General features: G+C 31.8%; 1 protein-coding gene across 1 annotated transcript; it reads left to right on the forward strand.

Moving 5' to 3' along the window:
- Positions 1–1,704: 1,704 nt before the first annotated feature.
- On the forward strand, positions 1,705–16,019 carry LOC149419682 (uncharacterized). Its single transcript, XM_089636985.1, has 4 exons — positions 1,705–1,844; positions 5,590–5,710; positions 12,624–12,757; positions 15,789–16,019. Exons 1-4 carry the CDS (start codon positions 1,814–1,816, stop codon positions 15,866–15,868), a joined length of 366 nt encoding a protein of 121 aa, XP_089493111.1. The 5' UTR covers positions 1,705–1,813; the 3' UTR covers positions 15,869–16,019.
- The last annotated feature ends 56 nt before the right edge of the window (positions 16,020–16,075 follow it).

Below are 16,075 nucleotides of genomic sequence, written 5' to 3' on the forward strand. Positions count from 1 at the left end.
CACTTGAAGGGGTGTGTAATAAAGAGAGGAGGAAAGGCTTATAAAGACCACAGGGAGGATATTCCTACCCCGGATATACATAACCAAAGCCTTATGGAAAAGTTTCCTATGGGACTTACAGAAAATTTATCGTAGAAAGAAGAGAAGGAAAAGTTTGAAGTAGAAAGGGCAGATCATTACAGGCTGGAGCGGCTGATTCTCTGAGATCCGTTGGTATGTCTTCAGTTCACCTTTTAAAAAGCCCGTTTTAGCAGCAATAAGGCTTATATTTCCCGAAAGTTTAGGTGATAATTTCCCCATCTGTTCTTTCGTGAACTTGTTGGTAGGATCCATAATTGTGGTATGTAAAGCGTTAGTAATATTTTTTGCCGCTGTGATAAAGGAATATGTATCACAGGTGTCCATGTTACTTCTTCGAGATGTGTGGTTTGAAAAAGGTTTAGCGGCCCTGCGTTGTGTAGGCGGAGTTCGTAGAATCAGCTGTCACGTACACACACACGACACACACAAACAGAGTTCGGACAGAGCGATCGATGATAATCAATTAATATGACAGCAACTCGGGCTTATAGAAATCAGATTTAAGTTAATACTGACGTTTTAAAACGGCTTGAAACTTTTCAACAGCACTGCTAGTGCAATTCCGTGTGTATAAGAGCACTGTTTTAGGTTAAACGCGTTTAGATTGCTTACTTATTTAATTTTTAGACAGGAGCGAATTTAACAGCGTGTTTCTGTACGATATTATTGTTATCTATTAATAGAAATAGAGAATTGAGGAGGTAAAATTAAAGCAACCAAATTGAATGTGAATTTAATTTTATAAACCTGTGTTACTCATTAAAAATACTTCTTTTAAATTTTATTCATAGATGTCGTTCTTCCACAATAACAGGAATGCGATTGAAACCAAATTTTATTAAATTAAATTATTTCATCTAAATATTACCGTCGATAGATGGAGCACATTTTTATAAGAGACGAATTAATGTTCTACCAACGAAAACCAAAAAGTCCTTACATTGATAAAAATATAAAAATTATTATTTTTAAGTGCTTTACTTACAAATTTGTATTAAAAAATGATAACATACTTACGTGAACAAATTTTTTTTTTGAACATGAACAGAATATTTAGGGCTACCGAGGGTAAAGAATGGTAACTTCAAGTGGTGATTCTACGCGATAGTATCTAGAGGTAAAAAAGATAGAAAAAAAACTTTTTTTTCTAATTTTGACTATCTTTTTCAATTTTTGTACGTATTGAAAGCTTTATTTTTACATGCAAGCAATTTAACATTTTTAGCTGAAAATAGTTACGCTTAAATTTCATAAAAGCATTATATATATTTTTTTTTTAATTGAAGGTACTATCGTTAGAATCACCTACCAAAGTTACCAGACCTTACCCCCAGACATCTTGTATATTATTATATTATAAAATATATAACGGTTTATTTATATTACAAAACCAAACAGTTGGTTACAATGATGAAACTATTTAATTTATGTTAAATATTTCAGCGGAAACTTAAATATGTTTCTTTGTAATATGTTAATTGTGATAAATGAGTAATAATAACAGGTTGACAGTAGCTTAAGTATTTGTGTGTGTACGTATGTGTGTTTGCAGGTGTGAGTATTATTAATGGTTCATATAGCCGTCATAAGGATAACAATTCCAATAAATATGTTATAAAATAATTCAAACGCCATTTTAGATCACATTCTGCATTGATCTGTGAGAAGCTCCGCATAGTAGATAGAGTTTACCGTGTTGTTCTTGATTAAAATTGCTAAAATACTACTCAAAATGGCTGAAAAACTAATTTTGATAGCTTGCTGTAAGTACAAACATAATTTTTAGACTAATTTATTTTTTAAATGATGTTTTTTTCAAAAAAATAAGATAAATGTTCATTAACATTCTAAATAGCAATTTTTAATGGTGTTATGACATGATTTCATGTATAAAAATATTTTGTATGGTGTATGTAAGTGTGCTTTGATCAAGAATTATTTATTGAAAAGAATTTCAATTCGATATAAATTTATTCTTTTGTTTATTTATAATTTTTAAAGCTTTAATAAGTTCATGTTGGATTTCCATTATTAAGTCTTCTTTATGTATCAAAATACATTTTTAAACATTCTTCTTCTTATTTATTTCTGACTGAACCGGTTTCACCTTATACGGGGACAGGTCTGAAGATGCCCATTATAAAGTGAAACCGGTCCGGTCAGAAATAAATAAGCGAAAAGAAGTAAAAGAGTGTTTAAAAACATAAAATAGTATTATTGTTTTATACGTTTTCTAACGCTGCCCTGGAATGGTATGACTTTATACATGCACGTAATCTATCTAAGCAAGTTTTAGTTATTTTTTTTGTATTTTTAGGTATTTTTCAAGTATTTTTTATGGTATTTTTTTTGGTATTTTCAAGGTATTTTTAAGCATTTTTTACTTTCGTTTTGATTTTTTTGTTACAAATAGAATAATATTCTGGCTTAGCTTGAAGAGTTAAAAAAAGCTTGAAGAGTAAAAAATAAGTTTAAGAATAAATGAAAATCCATATTTAAAAACTTATTGGTTGTTAATAAATGTGATGCAAATCTGCTATTTCACAAACAAGAGAAGGAACTTTTTAAAAAGTACTCTTAAGTCAGCTTGACATGCAAATATTGGGGAATGGATATAATACCATTGTCTATAATAACCTCTTTACGGTAAAAACTTTTAAAAACACGCTTTGCTTCAACCTTCTTAATGTTGGCAAATGATTTATGGTCTGCAGTGTCTAAGTGAATGCCTTTTATTGTAAGTATTTGAAACAACATATGGAATCGATACTAAAAAGAGCTGCAAGGATGAATATCCAACGCTTTATATGTAAACAGTCTGAGATTGTAATAACAACTTTTAACTATCTGGAAATCTCAGCGTTCAGTTTTCACTGGAATAAGAGTGGAATTTTACTATCACGAAACTTGTGGGAAATGGTACAAAAATAGTTTGGGTGAACTTGCTTTTAGAGTAATTCTTTGCTTCTTCATAAAGACGAGTGATTCCTATCATAAGCAAAATTGCCCACCAGTGGAAGATATAAGTAATCTGTGAGGAAGTAGCTTTCTTTCTTTTAAATCTGTCTTTCCGAACGATAAGGTTCAACAGCATTTATTGGTTTGTTCTTGGGCTTAGTACATTTTAAAAATTTCGAGGGGGTAAGTACGTTGAGTAAAAATATTCTTTAAAAATTGGCAACGGTCCCAAAAAGTTGGGAACCTCTGATTTAGAGAAAAAAAAGCAGTCAATATCAATGATTTTACTAATATTAAATTACCAAACCAGTTTTCCATCAAGTTTTTACGATATAAATAGTTTAAAAATAAATATGTGCTTCGTTTTGCTGACGAACGTGAAACATTCTGAAATATTATTTATCAATAAGTAGAAAAATGTGCACACTTTTCCTGATATTACGATTGAATAAATGAAGGAAAAACAAGTTTATAAAGTATTTCTTTCATATATGCAGATATTTGCATTTTACTATTTACTTCCTTATTCTATAAGGAAAACACCCAATGCCCGTTTACATTGGATGAGTATTTTTACTGAAAAATTACAAGCACAACAAGCATATTTTAAGGCGATGCACTACGTCGTGTAATATTTTAAATCGATCCGCTATCAATAACAGCCCTTACGTAGATGGCGATTAGGTTTAAATTCCTGCTTATCATCATCCGCCTGTTTTGATTTATGCAAGAAAGAAACATTGCCAAAAAGTGCCTTTTATTTTATTTTGTGGATGTTCAGGCATAAATATTTTTTTTTTCGGATAATTTTATAAATAACATAATTTTCCAAATTATACAATAAAATCATAACCGAAAATGGGTTCGTAAGTATAAGATTTTGAACTTTAAAGCAGTTTTCATAGGCCTTATACATTATTTTTTTCTGGGCTTATAAAAAAACTTATTTAAAAAAATTCTCGATTATTTCAAAGGCCAAGATGTATTCTAGTCGCAGTATCTAATTATAACATCTGAAATGTTTCTAGGCGACCAAATTTATTTACAAACCAAATGATTTTGCATTACTACGTAGTGCATCGCCTTAAATAAGGAACTCCTAATAAACATCAAAACATTAGCTGGCTACTTCTGAGAGCTGAATGAAATAAGATGCTCATAATAAGGTATTATTATATAAATTAGACATTAAAACATACAAATTGATAGAAAAATGTTCTTCGATTAGGTAAATCTCAGATTACATAAAACTTTTACAATAACCTGGTCGCCATGGGAACCGTTAAAAGCTAGTATAATACAACAGGTCCGCTCTTTCATTGTACGCCATTCAATAATTTTGTCTTGCAGAAGTTCTTGCTTTTTAAAAATGATTGCATGTTTGTAAAGAAGAATTACATGTTATGTGTTCATAAAGAGATTTGCAACAGGAGTTGACAGCTTCGTGAAATTTTTGTAGCCACAGAAAAGCTTACACTCACATAGGTATCGATTACTTTTTCAAAGTGGCTTTAAATTATCACCTGAAATTATGTGCAGCCATTGAAATTTAAAAATCCGTTTGTTTGATGATGATTTTTGGTCACTTGGAAATTCTAATGCATTGGTTTATAGAGACCTATTTGTTTATACCTCTTCTTTGTCATAACAATATTGTTGTACTGCTTAGAACATTTTAACGGATAGTACTTTTGAAGAACAATAAATAGATAATAATAATAAAGACAGCTCGTAGTAGAAGTGAGAATCTGGTTTAAGTATGGATCACACAGAGAACCCAAAATAAATTATTTCTATGGATAATTTTTTTTTCGGCAACCCAGGGATAATACAACTTTTGGAGGTGGTGACCGGATAAATCATCAAAATGATAATTCATCCCATCTTTAAAAAGTTATATAAGTCAGGGAGAGTGATTAAACAAAAAAATTATTAACTGGGTTATGTAGGTTAGGTTAGGTTTAAATTTTTTTTTTCATCGTTTCTAATGACTTCATGACTTCATCACTGTGTTGAGTTATCATGGAACCTTTGGAGGTAGGTCTACGCTGCAACACATTTTCATAGACAAAACAGCTGATATTATCCCACTAGTGAACCATTTCGTACAAATTTAACCTAAAAAAATTCAGACTCTATTTACTCGAAAATGACAGCTCAAAAAATATGCATATCACAAAGTCGACTCAAAAAGTTTGTTCTTATTAAAGCCGGGAGTTCTTAGAGGGTGGTAGAATGGTAGAAGAAATCAGGGATGCTCGAGGAATACTTAACGCAATGTGAACTGCCCCGGAATAAGATACGGAGTCGAATGAAATTCGATGTAATGTAGTTTTTTAACAGTAACAGTAACAATGTGGTATACAGTAGTGATTGGTGGAATTGGTGATTAGTAATCGCGAAGCATTGCGGGTGCACTAGTAATTAATAATCATTGATTCAATATTTTTACTGACGTTTTTTACTGGAAGTTACGTGATAAAAACAATTGGCTCGATGCCACTCGCAAGGTATGCAAATGATTGATTTTTGTCAATGTTTATTTTACAGTGTTGCTCGCCCTACAAATAACGTTATCTCACCAGGCTCCTGGCAACAGAATAGGCAGACAGGCTGAGGATTTGGATACGCTTATTGCTGAATTATTCAAAGATGTTAATGTTAACTCAAGGTTTGTGAATCACCTCCATTTTCTCAGAATTTAAGACACAAACAGGACACTTAAAGTACATTCTTGTGGTTTGTATAAAATAAATTTACATTCAAATATAAATGTCCCTAGATGTGTCTGCAGCAATCACATTTGCACATTCACTATCACAACAATATCAGTATTTTTTTATACAAAGCTTATAATTACAAAATTTACAAGGCATTTTAAAAATATGTCTTATTTAGGTGTGTAATAGAATATCAAACCATCAAAAATCAAAAAAAAATATTTGTTTTTCATTTTTTATTTTTAGGTACAGAAATCGTGAAGAAATCTCTTAAAACTAGTTATATTATTGACGAAAATATCTATGCAAGGATATGTTTTGGCAATATCGTTGTATGATCGAGACATTCTAGACATAGAATTCAAGTATCCAGAGTTATTGGTAAAAATTTAGGTCCAAAATATGTTAAGGTTTCTTGTGAATTTGGGCCTGGCGTTTAAATTGATTTGATGGACCATGTTACTATCTACTTAATTATTCAAAATAGGTCATTTATGTTTCGTCTTTTAACTAGATTCTCTTATTTGAAATATGAAAATCTTTGTTCGTAACCGTCTATTAGATGGTAGACACCTGATCAATAAGACAAAATCGGTGTAAATTTTTCTTTGGACAGATTCAAGTCTAGATACCTGTCTGATATAATGTGTATTCCAGACTGTTGACCCATACTCAAGAACACTGGGGATTAACGAATTGAATAGAATTATTAGGCTATTAGAATTCTTGAACAGTTTAGTTGATCTTACAATAAAACCAAGTAATTTATTTGATTTACTTACAATGTATTCAATGTGTTGTCGAACGTTAGTTTGTTTGTCGAATATAATTCCTCAATTTTTGATCGATTCAACTGTTACTAGATTGTGACCACATATGCTATTTGAATATAGGATTTTGTTGGTGTTCTAAGTGAAATTTATAATTTAGCACTTATCTATATTCAGTTCCATTTCGTTGTCAACACACCAAGCAGATAAAGTGTTAAGGTCTTGTTGTAAGTGTTCACAATCTTCCATACATTTAATGGCTTTATATAACTTGAGGTCGTCAGCATATAGAGAAAAGTTACAGCGGAGTTCAATTGTAAGGACGTTAGTAAAAATTTAGAAAAGCAAAGGTCCAGTGTGTGATCCTTGTGGTACGCCTGACGTAACAAAGATTGGGGAAGAGTTAAACCGTTAACAGTAACTAATTGACTTCTATGTGATAAATATGATTCTAACCAACGAAGCAGATTTCCGTGTATGCCGATTTTAACCAGTTTTTTTTTTTAGTTTTACACTTATTGTTAGTAGATTGAGTTTTATTAGTGGCTTTGAGAATTTTGTTGGCTAAGTTCGTTTCAATGTCACTAAAGTATAGGTTGGCATGATCAGCTAAGTTTTTTGGGTCTTCGTGGACTAGAATATTTTGCCAATAATATCCTGTGATTGTGTTATAATTATATTTTCTGAGATGTCACTGACTATGTTTCAAATTACTTTACTGTCATATCCCGAATCTTCATTATTTTGTTGTTTGGATATTATTATTAGGTTATTGCAAATAATACGATACTTTTTACAGAAACGTAAGAATTGAGGGCTCGTTAACGAATTAGATCTCTTTTACGTATACAGAGAATAAGGTCGTTTGTAATCCACGGTTTCAGCTTTTTAAAATTTTTTTAGGTGCTGTATTTATTAGAAAAGAAGCTTCATTGATGTGGGCAGTGAAGCAGAAAAGTATTCAAGGGCTCAGTTGTATGGGCACTCTTTTTATTTGAACGTCTTAAGACTTGAGCCTGTTGTAAACTTCACCAGTCATCAGTTCATCGCTGATTGGTGGAGAGGGAAATCTTCAAATACATGCTTAGCAGCCTGCATCAAAATGCATTCAAGTCAAAATGAGTCTGGTATTTATAGATTTATCATTATTATAACATTAAGGCAGGGGTTCCCAACTTTTTGTGAGAGGGGAAAAGGGCTGATGGGACGTCTACGCTAGAGCAAATCGTATATCGTATAAATGATCAAAGAATAGCTAATGAGTATTCGTTACTACATAACTTTTCGTATTTGTATAATTAAAAAAATATATATTTTAATGTGAATACCACAAACGCGTTCCAACTGCTCCCAATCGTTTCAAGTCAGTGAGACTATGACATCCCCAATTGGGGTATGTTGTGATGTTCAAGGTAGTGAGAAGGTGGAGGAGATGGAAAAGAAGAAGGTAAAACACTGCCAAAGCCATTTTTTTCTGAGTAACGTTTCCATTCTGAGTGGTGATCGTGCCGCAAATATACTATATATTATTTTAAATAAATAATTTGTGAATATATATACACGTTATATCCGGGTATATACTGCTATATAATATATATCGCGTCCCATTTGCTGGGAATCTATGCTCTTCGGGTTGAGAATCATCGTCATCACTAAAAAAATATTTTATGAACACTCGATAAATAGATTTCCAAGTCTGTTTTCTTGCTTACCATGTTGAAGGAAGGGGTAACAACGAAAACTTCATTTGTTATTATTCTGGTGAATAGAAGAAGCTTTAAATTAAACTTAAGCAAGTATGCTTTTAAGCCCATTATCTCGTACAAAATTAACATTCGTTAAAATGTGGACAGTGGTTTCTAATGGGAAGAAATAGCTTAATATTATTTTTTTTGAAGTAGCTACGGGAAAGTTATTCTGTCTACAGTTCACAATATGATAACATAAACGTAACATTAAAACAATAATATTATTAACATGTAGCTGAGTTGACATCGCATTTGGGTCCCACCTAGGCGTAGCGTGTTCAATTCCTCGGCTGGCTAAGTCCACCATCAAAACACAACAGCATGCTCCGCTTACCGTTCTGATGGTTGGAGGTTTTAAAATATTGTCAGGTTATTCGTAACCCGGAAATGATTGAACAAATACGTCATGCATTTTTAATGTAATGTAACGTGTGCAGGGCCTTTTTATGTAAAGGAAGGGGAGGAAGTTCTGGGAAGGAAAAAAGGATGAGGGGTGGTAGGAATTTGGTGGTCGGTGTATCCAGGAGTGACGGACGTATGAATCGAACCCTCGAACTGCGGTGCAAGGCGATGCTATAGAGTCCAGCTGGAGAGTCAATAAGGACTCCTTCAATCAGTCCCGCCATGCAGTTGTTAGGAAGACGCATCCGCCTACAAAACCAAAACAAGCCACATCCCATGAAGCCGAGCACCCCTGCTAAATCACCAAGCTTATCGAACCACTTGGGGTGACCTATGGAAGAAGTGTTGTTGTTATCGCCTCCCAAACAGAACAAAGAAACCAAAAAAATATGTTGACAGTTATCAAAATAAATAAGAGGAATCTGGAAGTTGTAAGGATTGACGTAGGTTGACAACCAACGTAATCTTTTTTAACCTTCAATTTTTTTTTTTTTTAAATCTTCCGTAAAGCAAAACGAAAATATATACTTACAGAAATTATATAAAAGTTTTCCTAGTAATATTACGACAAAGCGAAATAGGTACTTAAATGCTGATATCTTCTTTAAAAATCTAAATTTACACAATTTACAAAACAGTTTCCAGATTCAAAAAAATGTTTTTTTTCGATTATCAGCTATTCAAGAAATGTAAATAAAATATATAAATATAGTAATATTTTATATTACGAATGATGTTCAGGGTGTCTGGGGGTAAAGTGCACTATCTAAAGGTGGTGATTCTACATATTGGTAGAAGTAAAAAACTTCTTTAGAAAATAAATTGTTTTTTTCCTAAACAAAAATATTTCATAGTAAAATATATATTTTTTCATACAAACAATTTATTTTAACCTAAAAACAGCCTTAAAACGTTAGAATTTTAAAATTTATAATAGTAACTTGAGAAAATTGTTCTTTTGGTTTTATTTTGAAGTTTTTCGTTGGTTTTTGTTCTTGTTTTTTGATAAAATAAAAGTGGAAGTGTCATTTTTTTAGCAAGATCGAGGCGTCAATACAATTTTAAAGTCATAAAGGTTAAAATGATATCCCAAAAAAATCTAGCAAATTTCGGACGTGAAATGTTCACATTTGAACGACCTGTCAGTGGCAGGTTAACACATTACCATTATTAAGTGAAGAAACCGTAGCAGATAAGTCTGTTGAATATTTTACAAATAGTGTTAGCTCTATGATACATAAATGTGATTATTTAGCATCGACCGTCAGGCCAAATGAAGTGCAACATAGTATGTACCTACCCAGAGCTACCTGCCAAGAAATCAATATTATTGTTAGCAAATTAAACAATTCAAAGTCACCAGGGATTGACAACATTCGAATGTTTGACATTAAGACACATATTAATATTTTAGGGCCTGTTATAACACACTTTATCAATTTAATTTTATCGCAAGCAGTAATACCAGATGAACTAAAAAGTAGCATCATTAGGCCAATTTACAAAGGGGGCAAACATACAGATATTCAAAATTATAGGCCAATAAGCATATTGCCAGCCCTAGAAAAAATACTTGAAAAATACATTTCCATAAAACTTAATAAATATCTAGAATCTTTCTCTTTGTTGGATCCCAACCAATATGGATTTCAAAAGAAAAAAAGTACGGAAATGCTGCTTCAGGAATTTTCAAATCACATAAATTATGAATTAAATCTAAAAAAACAAGTTTTGGTTTTATTCATAGATAACTCTAAGGCATTTGATACCATTGATACAAATAAACTATTAGAAACACTGGAGGCAATAGGAATTAGAGGAAAGCTGCTAGTTTTATTAAAAAAATTACTAACTGATCGACAAATAAGAGTAAAAATTCTTAAAAAATTTAGCAAAAGAAAATATATCTCAACAGGTGTTGCACAGGGGTCAATTCTAGGGCCAACCCTTTATATTATTTATGTCTCAATTATGAGAAAATTGTTTTCATTTGTTAAACATTTTGTATATGCAGACGATACGGCGCTCGTAATATCGCACGAAGATCTGGTTACTGCAATGAACCTTATGCAACATGATTTTATTGCCCTACTGAAATGGTCGCATGATGCAGGCCTCTTTATAAACGCCAAAAAAACTAAAATTATGCACATCAGATCTCCACACGCCAGATGTAATGTAATTCCTTCATTATATACACACACATTTGACTGCATACATAAAAATGTTGCACAGCCCTGTTCATGTGAAACCATTGATTTTGTCAAAAGTTATGTATATTTGGGTGTTACTATTGACTGCTACATGAAATGGGATGTACAAATTGCTAATGTTTGTAAACGTCTACGAGCTATTGTGGGTAGGATTTATAAAATAAAATATTTCGTGCCTATAAGTACTTTAAAGTTAATCTACTTATCTCTGGCTGAATCCACTATACGTTATGGAATTACTTCTTGGGGACATTCTTGTAAAACTAATGTAAGCTATATACAAACATTACAAAACTCCATTATAAAATTGTTAATCCATAAATATGACAATCAACACAGAAGTAACATTAAATTAATATACAAGTCTCTGAATATTTTACCTGTCAGAGGATTATTGTTTTATAATATTGTAAGTCAACATGTTATATTGTCTGATTCATTGTATAGGGAAAGAGTTTGCCATAAACATAACACAAGATTCACTCAAAATGAAGGACTGGTAGTTCCGAAATGTACTAATAAATATGGTGAAAGAACTTTAAACTATATAGTACCCAAAATGTTTAACTTATTACCAATGACAATTAAAAATAATAACATGTATACTGCTAATGTTAAATATAATCTAAGGAAATGGTTATTGGATAATAATGATCTATACTGATGCCCCTGAAATGGAATTCATATTCTTAGAAAATGGAAAAACAATTATTTTGTAATACCTGACTACCTACCTCTATTTATGAAACTATTGATGTACTTGTTGATAATACTAATTTGTTCATACATTTATTTTTACTTGCTTATTATATAAGGCTTTTATGCTGCTATTTAAACTTTTCTGCAATGTAACCAATTTATGTAATTATGTACCGTTCAAATTGTATCTTATGAATGTATAAATGTTGTCTCTATGTCCCTGCTGACAAACTACATAAGTAGTTTAGCGGGTTTAAATGTGAATAAATAAAAAAAAAAAAATAAAAAAAAATAAATAAAAGTATATCTTTACAAGTAAGGTTTACACATATTTTACTGTATTTGTACCACTATGGATATCTTGTACCGAGACAGAGTTGTTAAAAAATAAAATTTTATTTTAACAATCAATGATTCATTGGTTTCAAGTTTAATTTAAGATACAATTTTGACCTAATTAAATCAGGTTTGTATATGTCTTTAAGATAACTTAAATCAAGATTTAGGTAAGTTGAGCCACGATTCATTGCTCAGTCAGGGTTATAAATGGTTTAGATTTTTTCATTAGAATTTGGGTAAGTTGACCCATGATTCATTGTTTAGTCAGGATTGTAATTTGTTTAGATTTATTCATTCAGATATGGGTAAGTTGACCCATTCGTCATGGTTTAGTCAAGATTGTAAAGGGCTTAGATTTTATCATTAGATTTAGGTAAGTTGACCCATGATTCATTTTTTAGTCAGGATTGTAAATGGTTTGGAGTTTTTAATAATCATGTACCGGTCAGTCACCGAGTTTGTATCACACTTAGATCCTACCCAGGCTAAGTCCTCCATCATAACACAAACAACATTTTTTGCTTACCGGTATGAGATTTTCAAATATTGTAAATAGTTAAAAAGTGAATATTATATTGAAGTTTCTTACTCTAATTGGTACATTTGTGTGAATTCTGCAGGTTGCAAGTTTAGCGCCGTGAATTATAAAAATCATGTTTTATAATGTTTTAATATTTAAGAAATATGTTTTAGCACCCCTGCCCCAGTCGACCCCGCTTGCGTTGCGGCCTGTGCAACCAACGAGTATAATCCGGTATGCGGGACCGATGAAAAAAACTACGACAATCAGAGAAAACTTGAATGTAGCATACAATGCGGACTAATTGGTAAGTGTAAAATATTATTTTTAACTTCAAATAAGTACCTACCGATATACTACTTGGTTTTGCCAAAGTGTCAACTCATATGATGGTTTTACGCAAAGTCGAATATAGTACAGGCCTAGGTCGTGACGGATATTGAATGTCACATAATCAAGTCAGTGCCATCGATCAACGATTATTTGCAAATGGCGGCGATTGTTGTTGGCTCTCGTTGTGACATCTGATTTGTATGTTGTTTAACCGCAAACATATCAAGTAAGCATAATGGTTAAAATTGTCGTAATTCTAGTCGGCCATGGGTATTGGGTGTGTCATTCACTATATTCTTGTTTTTAGACACAAATAAACGGACTTTTTACCAAACAGACGTGTGTTGTTTATACTCATCGAGACTCGTCCACACACCAGAGGCGGTTCCTTGGTACGTGCATTTGTGCATTGCACTGCTTGTCTTCAATCTCCACATAACAAATTACAACGACATCTGTGCCCCAGTGATCGATGTAAGAAATTCGTAATTCCCGTCAGGTCATTATTTGAGCTATCTTCTAGTAAAAAAATCCCGCGCAAAAGCAAGCGGTCGTGCATACCCAGATATGCACAAAACCAACTTTTACCATACTACTAAAACAGCGTCGGGCAGTATCGAGACAGCCCGAAGTAGCCGAAACGGTGACATGAGCGAGACAGATTACACTCTTAACGTCAAATTACGTGTTAGAGCAGTGCAGATACATAACCCATCCGTGCATTATCGAAGTGCTTTGACGGCGAGTGAATTTTGCATCACTTTGATCATGCGTAATCCAATGCGTTTGGAATGGATTCGCTTAGAAATACTAATGTTCAATGTTAACGCAACAACATTAACACATTGGAACTCGTTCGCGGTGAAATCAAACGGTTTCGCTATATTTTCAACGATGAATTGAGTGTCCTTTATTTTCAACAAAATTTTGTATTATTTAATCAGTTATTTTACAAATATAACTTAAAAGATAGAATGAATTTCAGTAGGTGTTCCCATTCATTAATTTGCTCCACCTAAATTACAGACTAGGTACATGTTAAAAGTGAAATGCACTGCTGGTAATTACAGTCACGGGCCGCGTCTGCCACACACATCAATGTATTACCACAAATTATTCAGGTTGCATTAATTAAGGAACTCCGATTGCAACTTGCAATTTATTAATATTACTAGCGCATACAAGTCAGTCTAAAATCTCGACAAATCCTTTTTAATTTCAATAATGAAAATTTAAATAATTTTCCGTCAAAAATATTATATTATTAGTAGCAACTTTATCGCTTATTTAATAAACACTTCTAATACCGAAAATGATCACAGACAGATAATATTTGTATAATTTATAAATAAACAATTTTTTTTTTCCCAGGATAGAAATGAAATGAAAAACATTTCAGTGAAATGTTTTTCGCTCTCTAATACCATAATAAAGAAATTCGAAAATTTTTCCATAAAACGTAATAAGTGATTTTCACAATACAAATTAAATTCAATGAGATTTTTCAGTCAATAAATACTTGACATTAGAAACCGTAAATATTTTTCACACTCACAAATATAAAATTTCAAAGTAAAATATAATAAATTTGCACTTGACGAAACGAGAGACTAGAATAATATTAAGTATTTATTTATTTATCGTTTCTTTACATTGTATAATTTTTTAGGTTAGAATTTTTAACCTCACTAGGACAAGCCTGTGTTGAGGTTTATAATTTTACAAAATAATAAAAAAAATAACACAAAGATTATATATTAAGATAACAACATTGTTACATTGACGTTTCTACGAATTGGATACCTATATGGTACCTATAAGCCTATTCATTACAGAATAATGTTGTAAACATGTAGGGTGACCTTGATATTTAATTGCAAGAAAAATGATAATAAACTATTATTTTTAAAAACAAAAAAGAAAGAAAGAGAGAAAAAATAATTTATACTATAAAAGAAAAAAATGAAAATATATTATGCCACAATTTAAAAGGACAAAGATGAAAGAATATGTTGGAAATCCTCGGATGGCAGAAATAATTTAACATTATTTTTAAATGTTACAAGGAATTGATTGATGACAATTTAATGTGATCTGGAAGGCTATTAAATAGAAGTGGATTCATTACTTTTTTCATTTCGATTCATTTTAATATGCTATTATATTACAAAATACAATAAAACTGAACTTCTAGCAACTTCACGATGGATTCAATGGCAGTCAACGGGTACAAAAGTCAGAAATCCACGGTGGATTTTTTGACACATTAACGGTTAATACTTTTATCATTATAAAAACAAATGCTATATTCTTGTAAAATATTATTTTATGTATTCTAGACACCATTTTACGTTTAAAAGAATTAATATGTAGTAAGGCGGGGTGAATTTTTATTTATTTTTGAATGACCCTCTACTATATGAGAAAAATTACAAAATTTTATTGACCTGCAATTACATCTCCACGTGGCGTGGTTAACTTTAAATTAACGAATTTTAATTTGTGAGGCAGGTTTGGGTGCCGCCTCCCCAGGAACAATTTATTGGATAACCAACACTTGCCATAGGTCATCATCTCAAGGGCGCCCGAGTTTTGGGGAGACCATTTGACCTCTTCAACTGGTCTTTCGACTCATATCGATTCATAATTCCGTCACTCCTCGACACACTGATCCCTAGATTCCCATCTAACCATCATACCTTTTGCCTTCAAAGGTCTTCCTCTCCTTCCTTTCCTTAAAGAGATCCTCCACACAGCATCCCGAAAGATGACATAGGCCACGAGGGAAATTATTTTCTATAGGTCTTCCTATATGGCGTTAAAATATATTTAAAAAAAAACATTTTTACATGTCGCTTGAGCTCAGAACATTGTGCATTTAAGTAACTTTTTATGTTACTATTAATAGTTGCACGTGGTGGACCATTGTTACTCTTCGATTTATAAAAAATTCGATGTATCTGTAATAAGACTTCTGAAATATTATTCTTTTTCTTTTTTTCTAGGTGTACAATTGCGACACCCCGGGAAATGCAGACTGCCAGTTTTTGATACTGTAGATACAGCAGTTACGGAAGGCAACTAAACAATTCTTAAAAAAATCCTGAAATCAACCTATTTAAGACACATGAATTAATTTACTTACCAAACAGTATAAAAAATACCACCACAACCTAAAATAATATCAAATCTTTTGACTATATCTACCATGTTTAAAATATATCAACTTGATTCTGTTTTGTCTTTGTTATAACAATTTTGTTGTTATTGTTTGTTTTGGGAATGCCGCATA

The sequence above is a fragment of the Hesperophylax consimilis genome, chromosome 11 (genome assembly GCF_061612785.1).
Source record: "Hesperophylax consimilis isolate HC1 chromosome 11, BYU_Hcon_1.0, whole genome shotgun sequence".
NCBI classification, from domain to species: domain Eukaryota; kingdom Metazoa; phylum Arthropoda; class Insecta; order Trichoptera; family Limnephilidae; genus Hesperophylax; species Hesperophylax consimilis.

Coding starts and splice junctions, on each gene's coding strand:
- LOC149419682 (XM_089636985.1), top strand. CDS start 1,814: ATGGCTGAAAAACTAATTTTGATAGCTTGCT. Junction 1,845..5,589: donor ACTAATTTTGATAGCTTGCT/GTAAGTACAAAC, acceptor TTTATTTTACAG/TGTTGCTCGCCCTACAAATA. Junction 12,758..15,788: donor CATACAATGCGGACTAATTG/GTAAGTGTAAAA, acceptor CTTTTTTTCTAG/GTGTACAATTGCGACACCCC.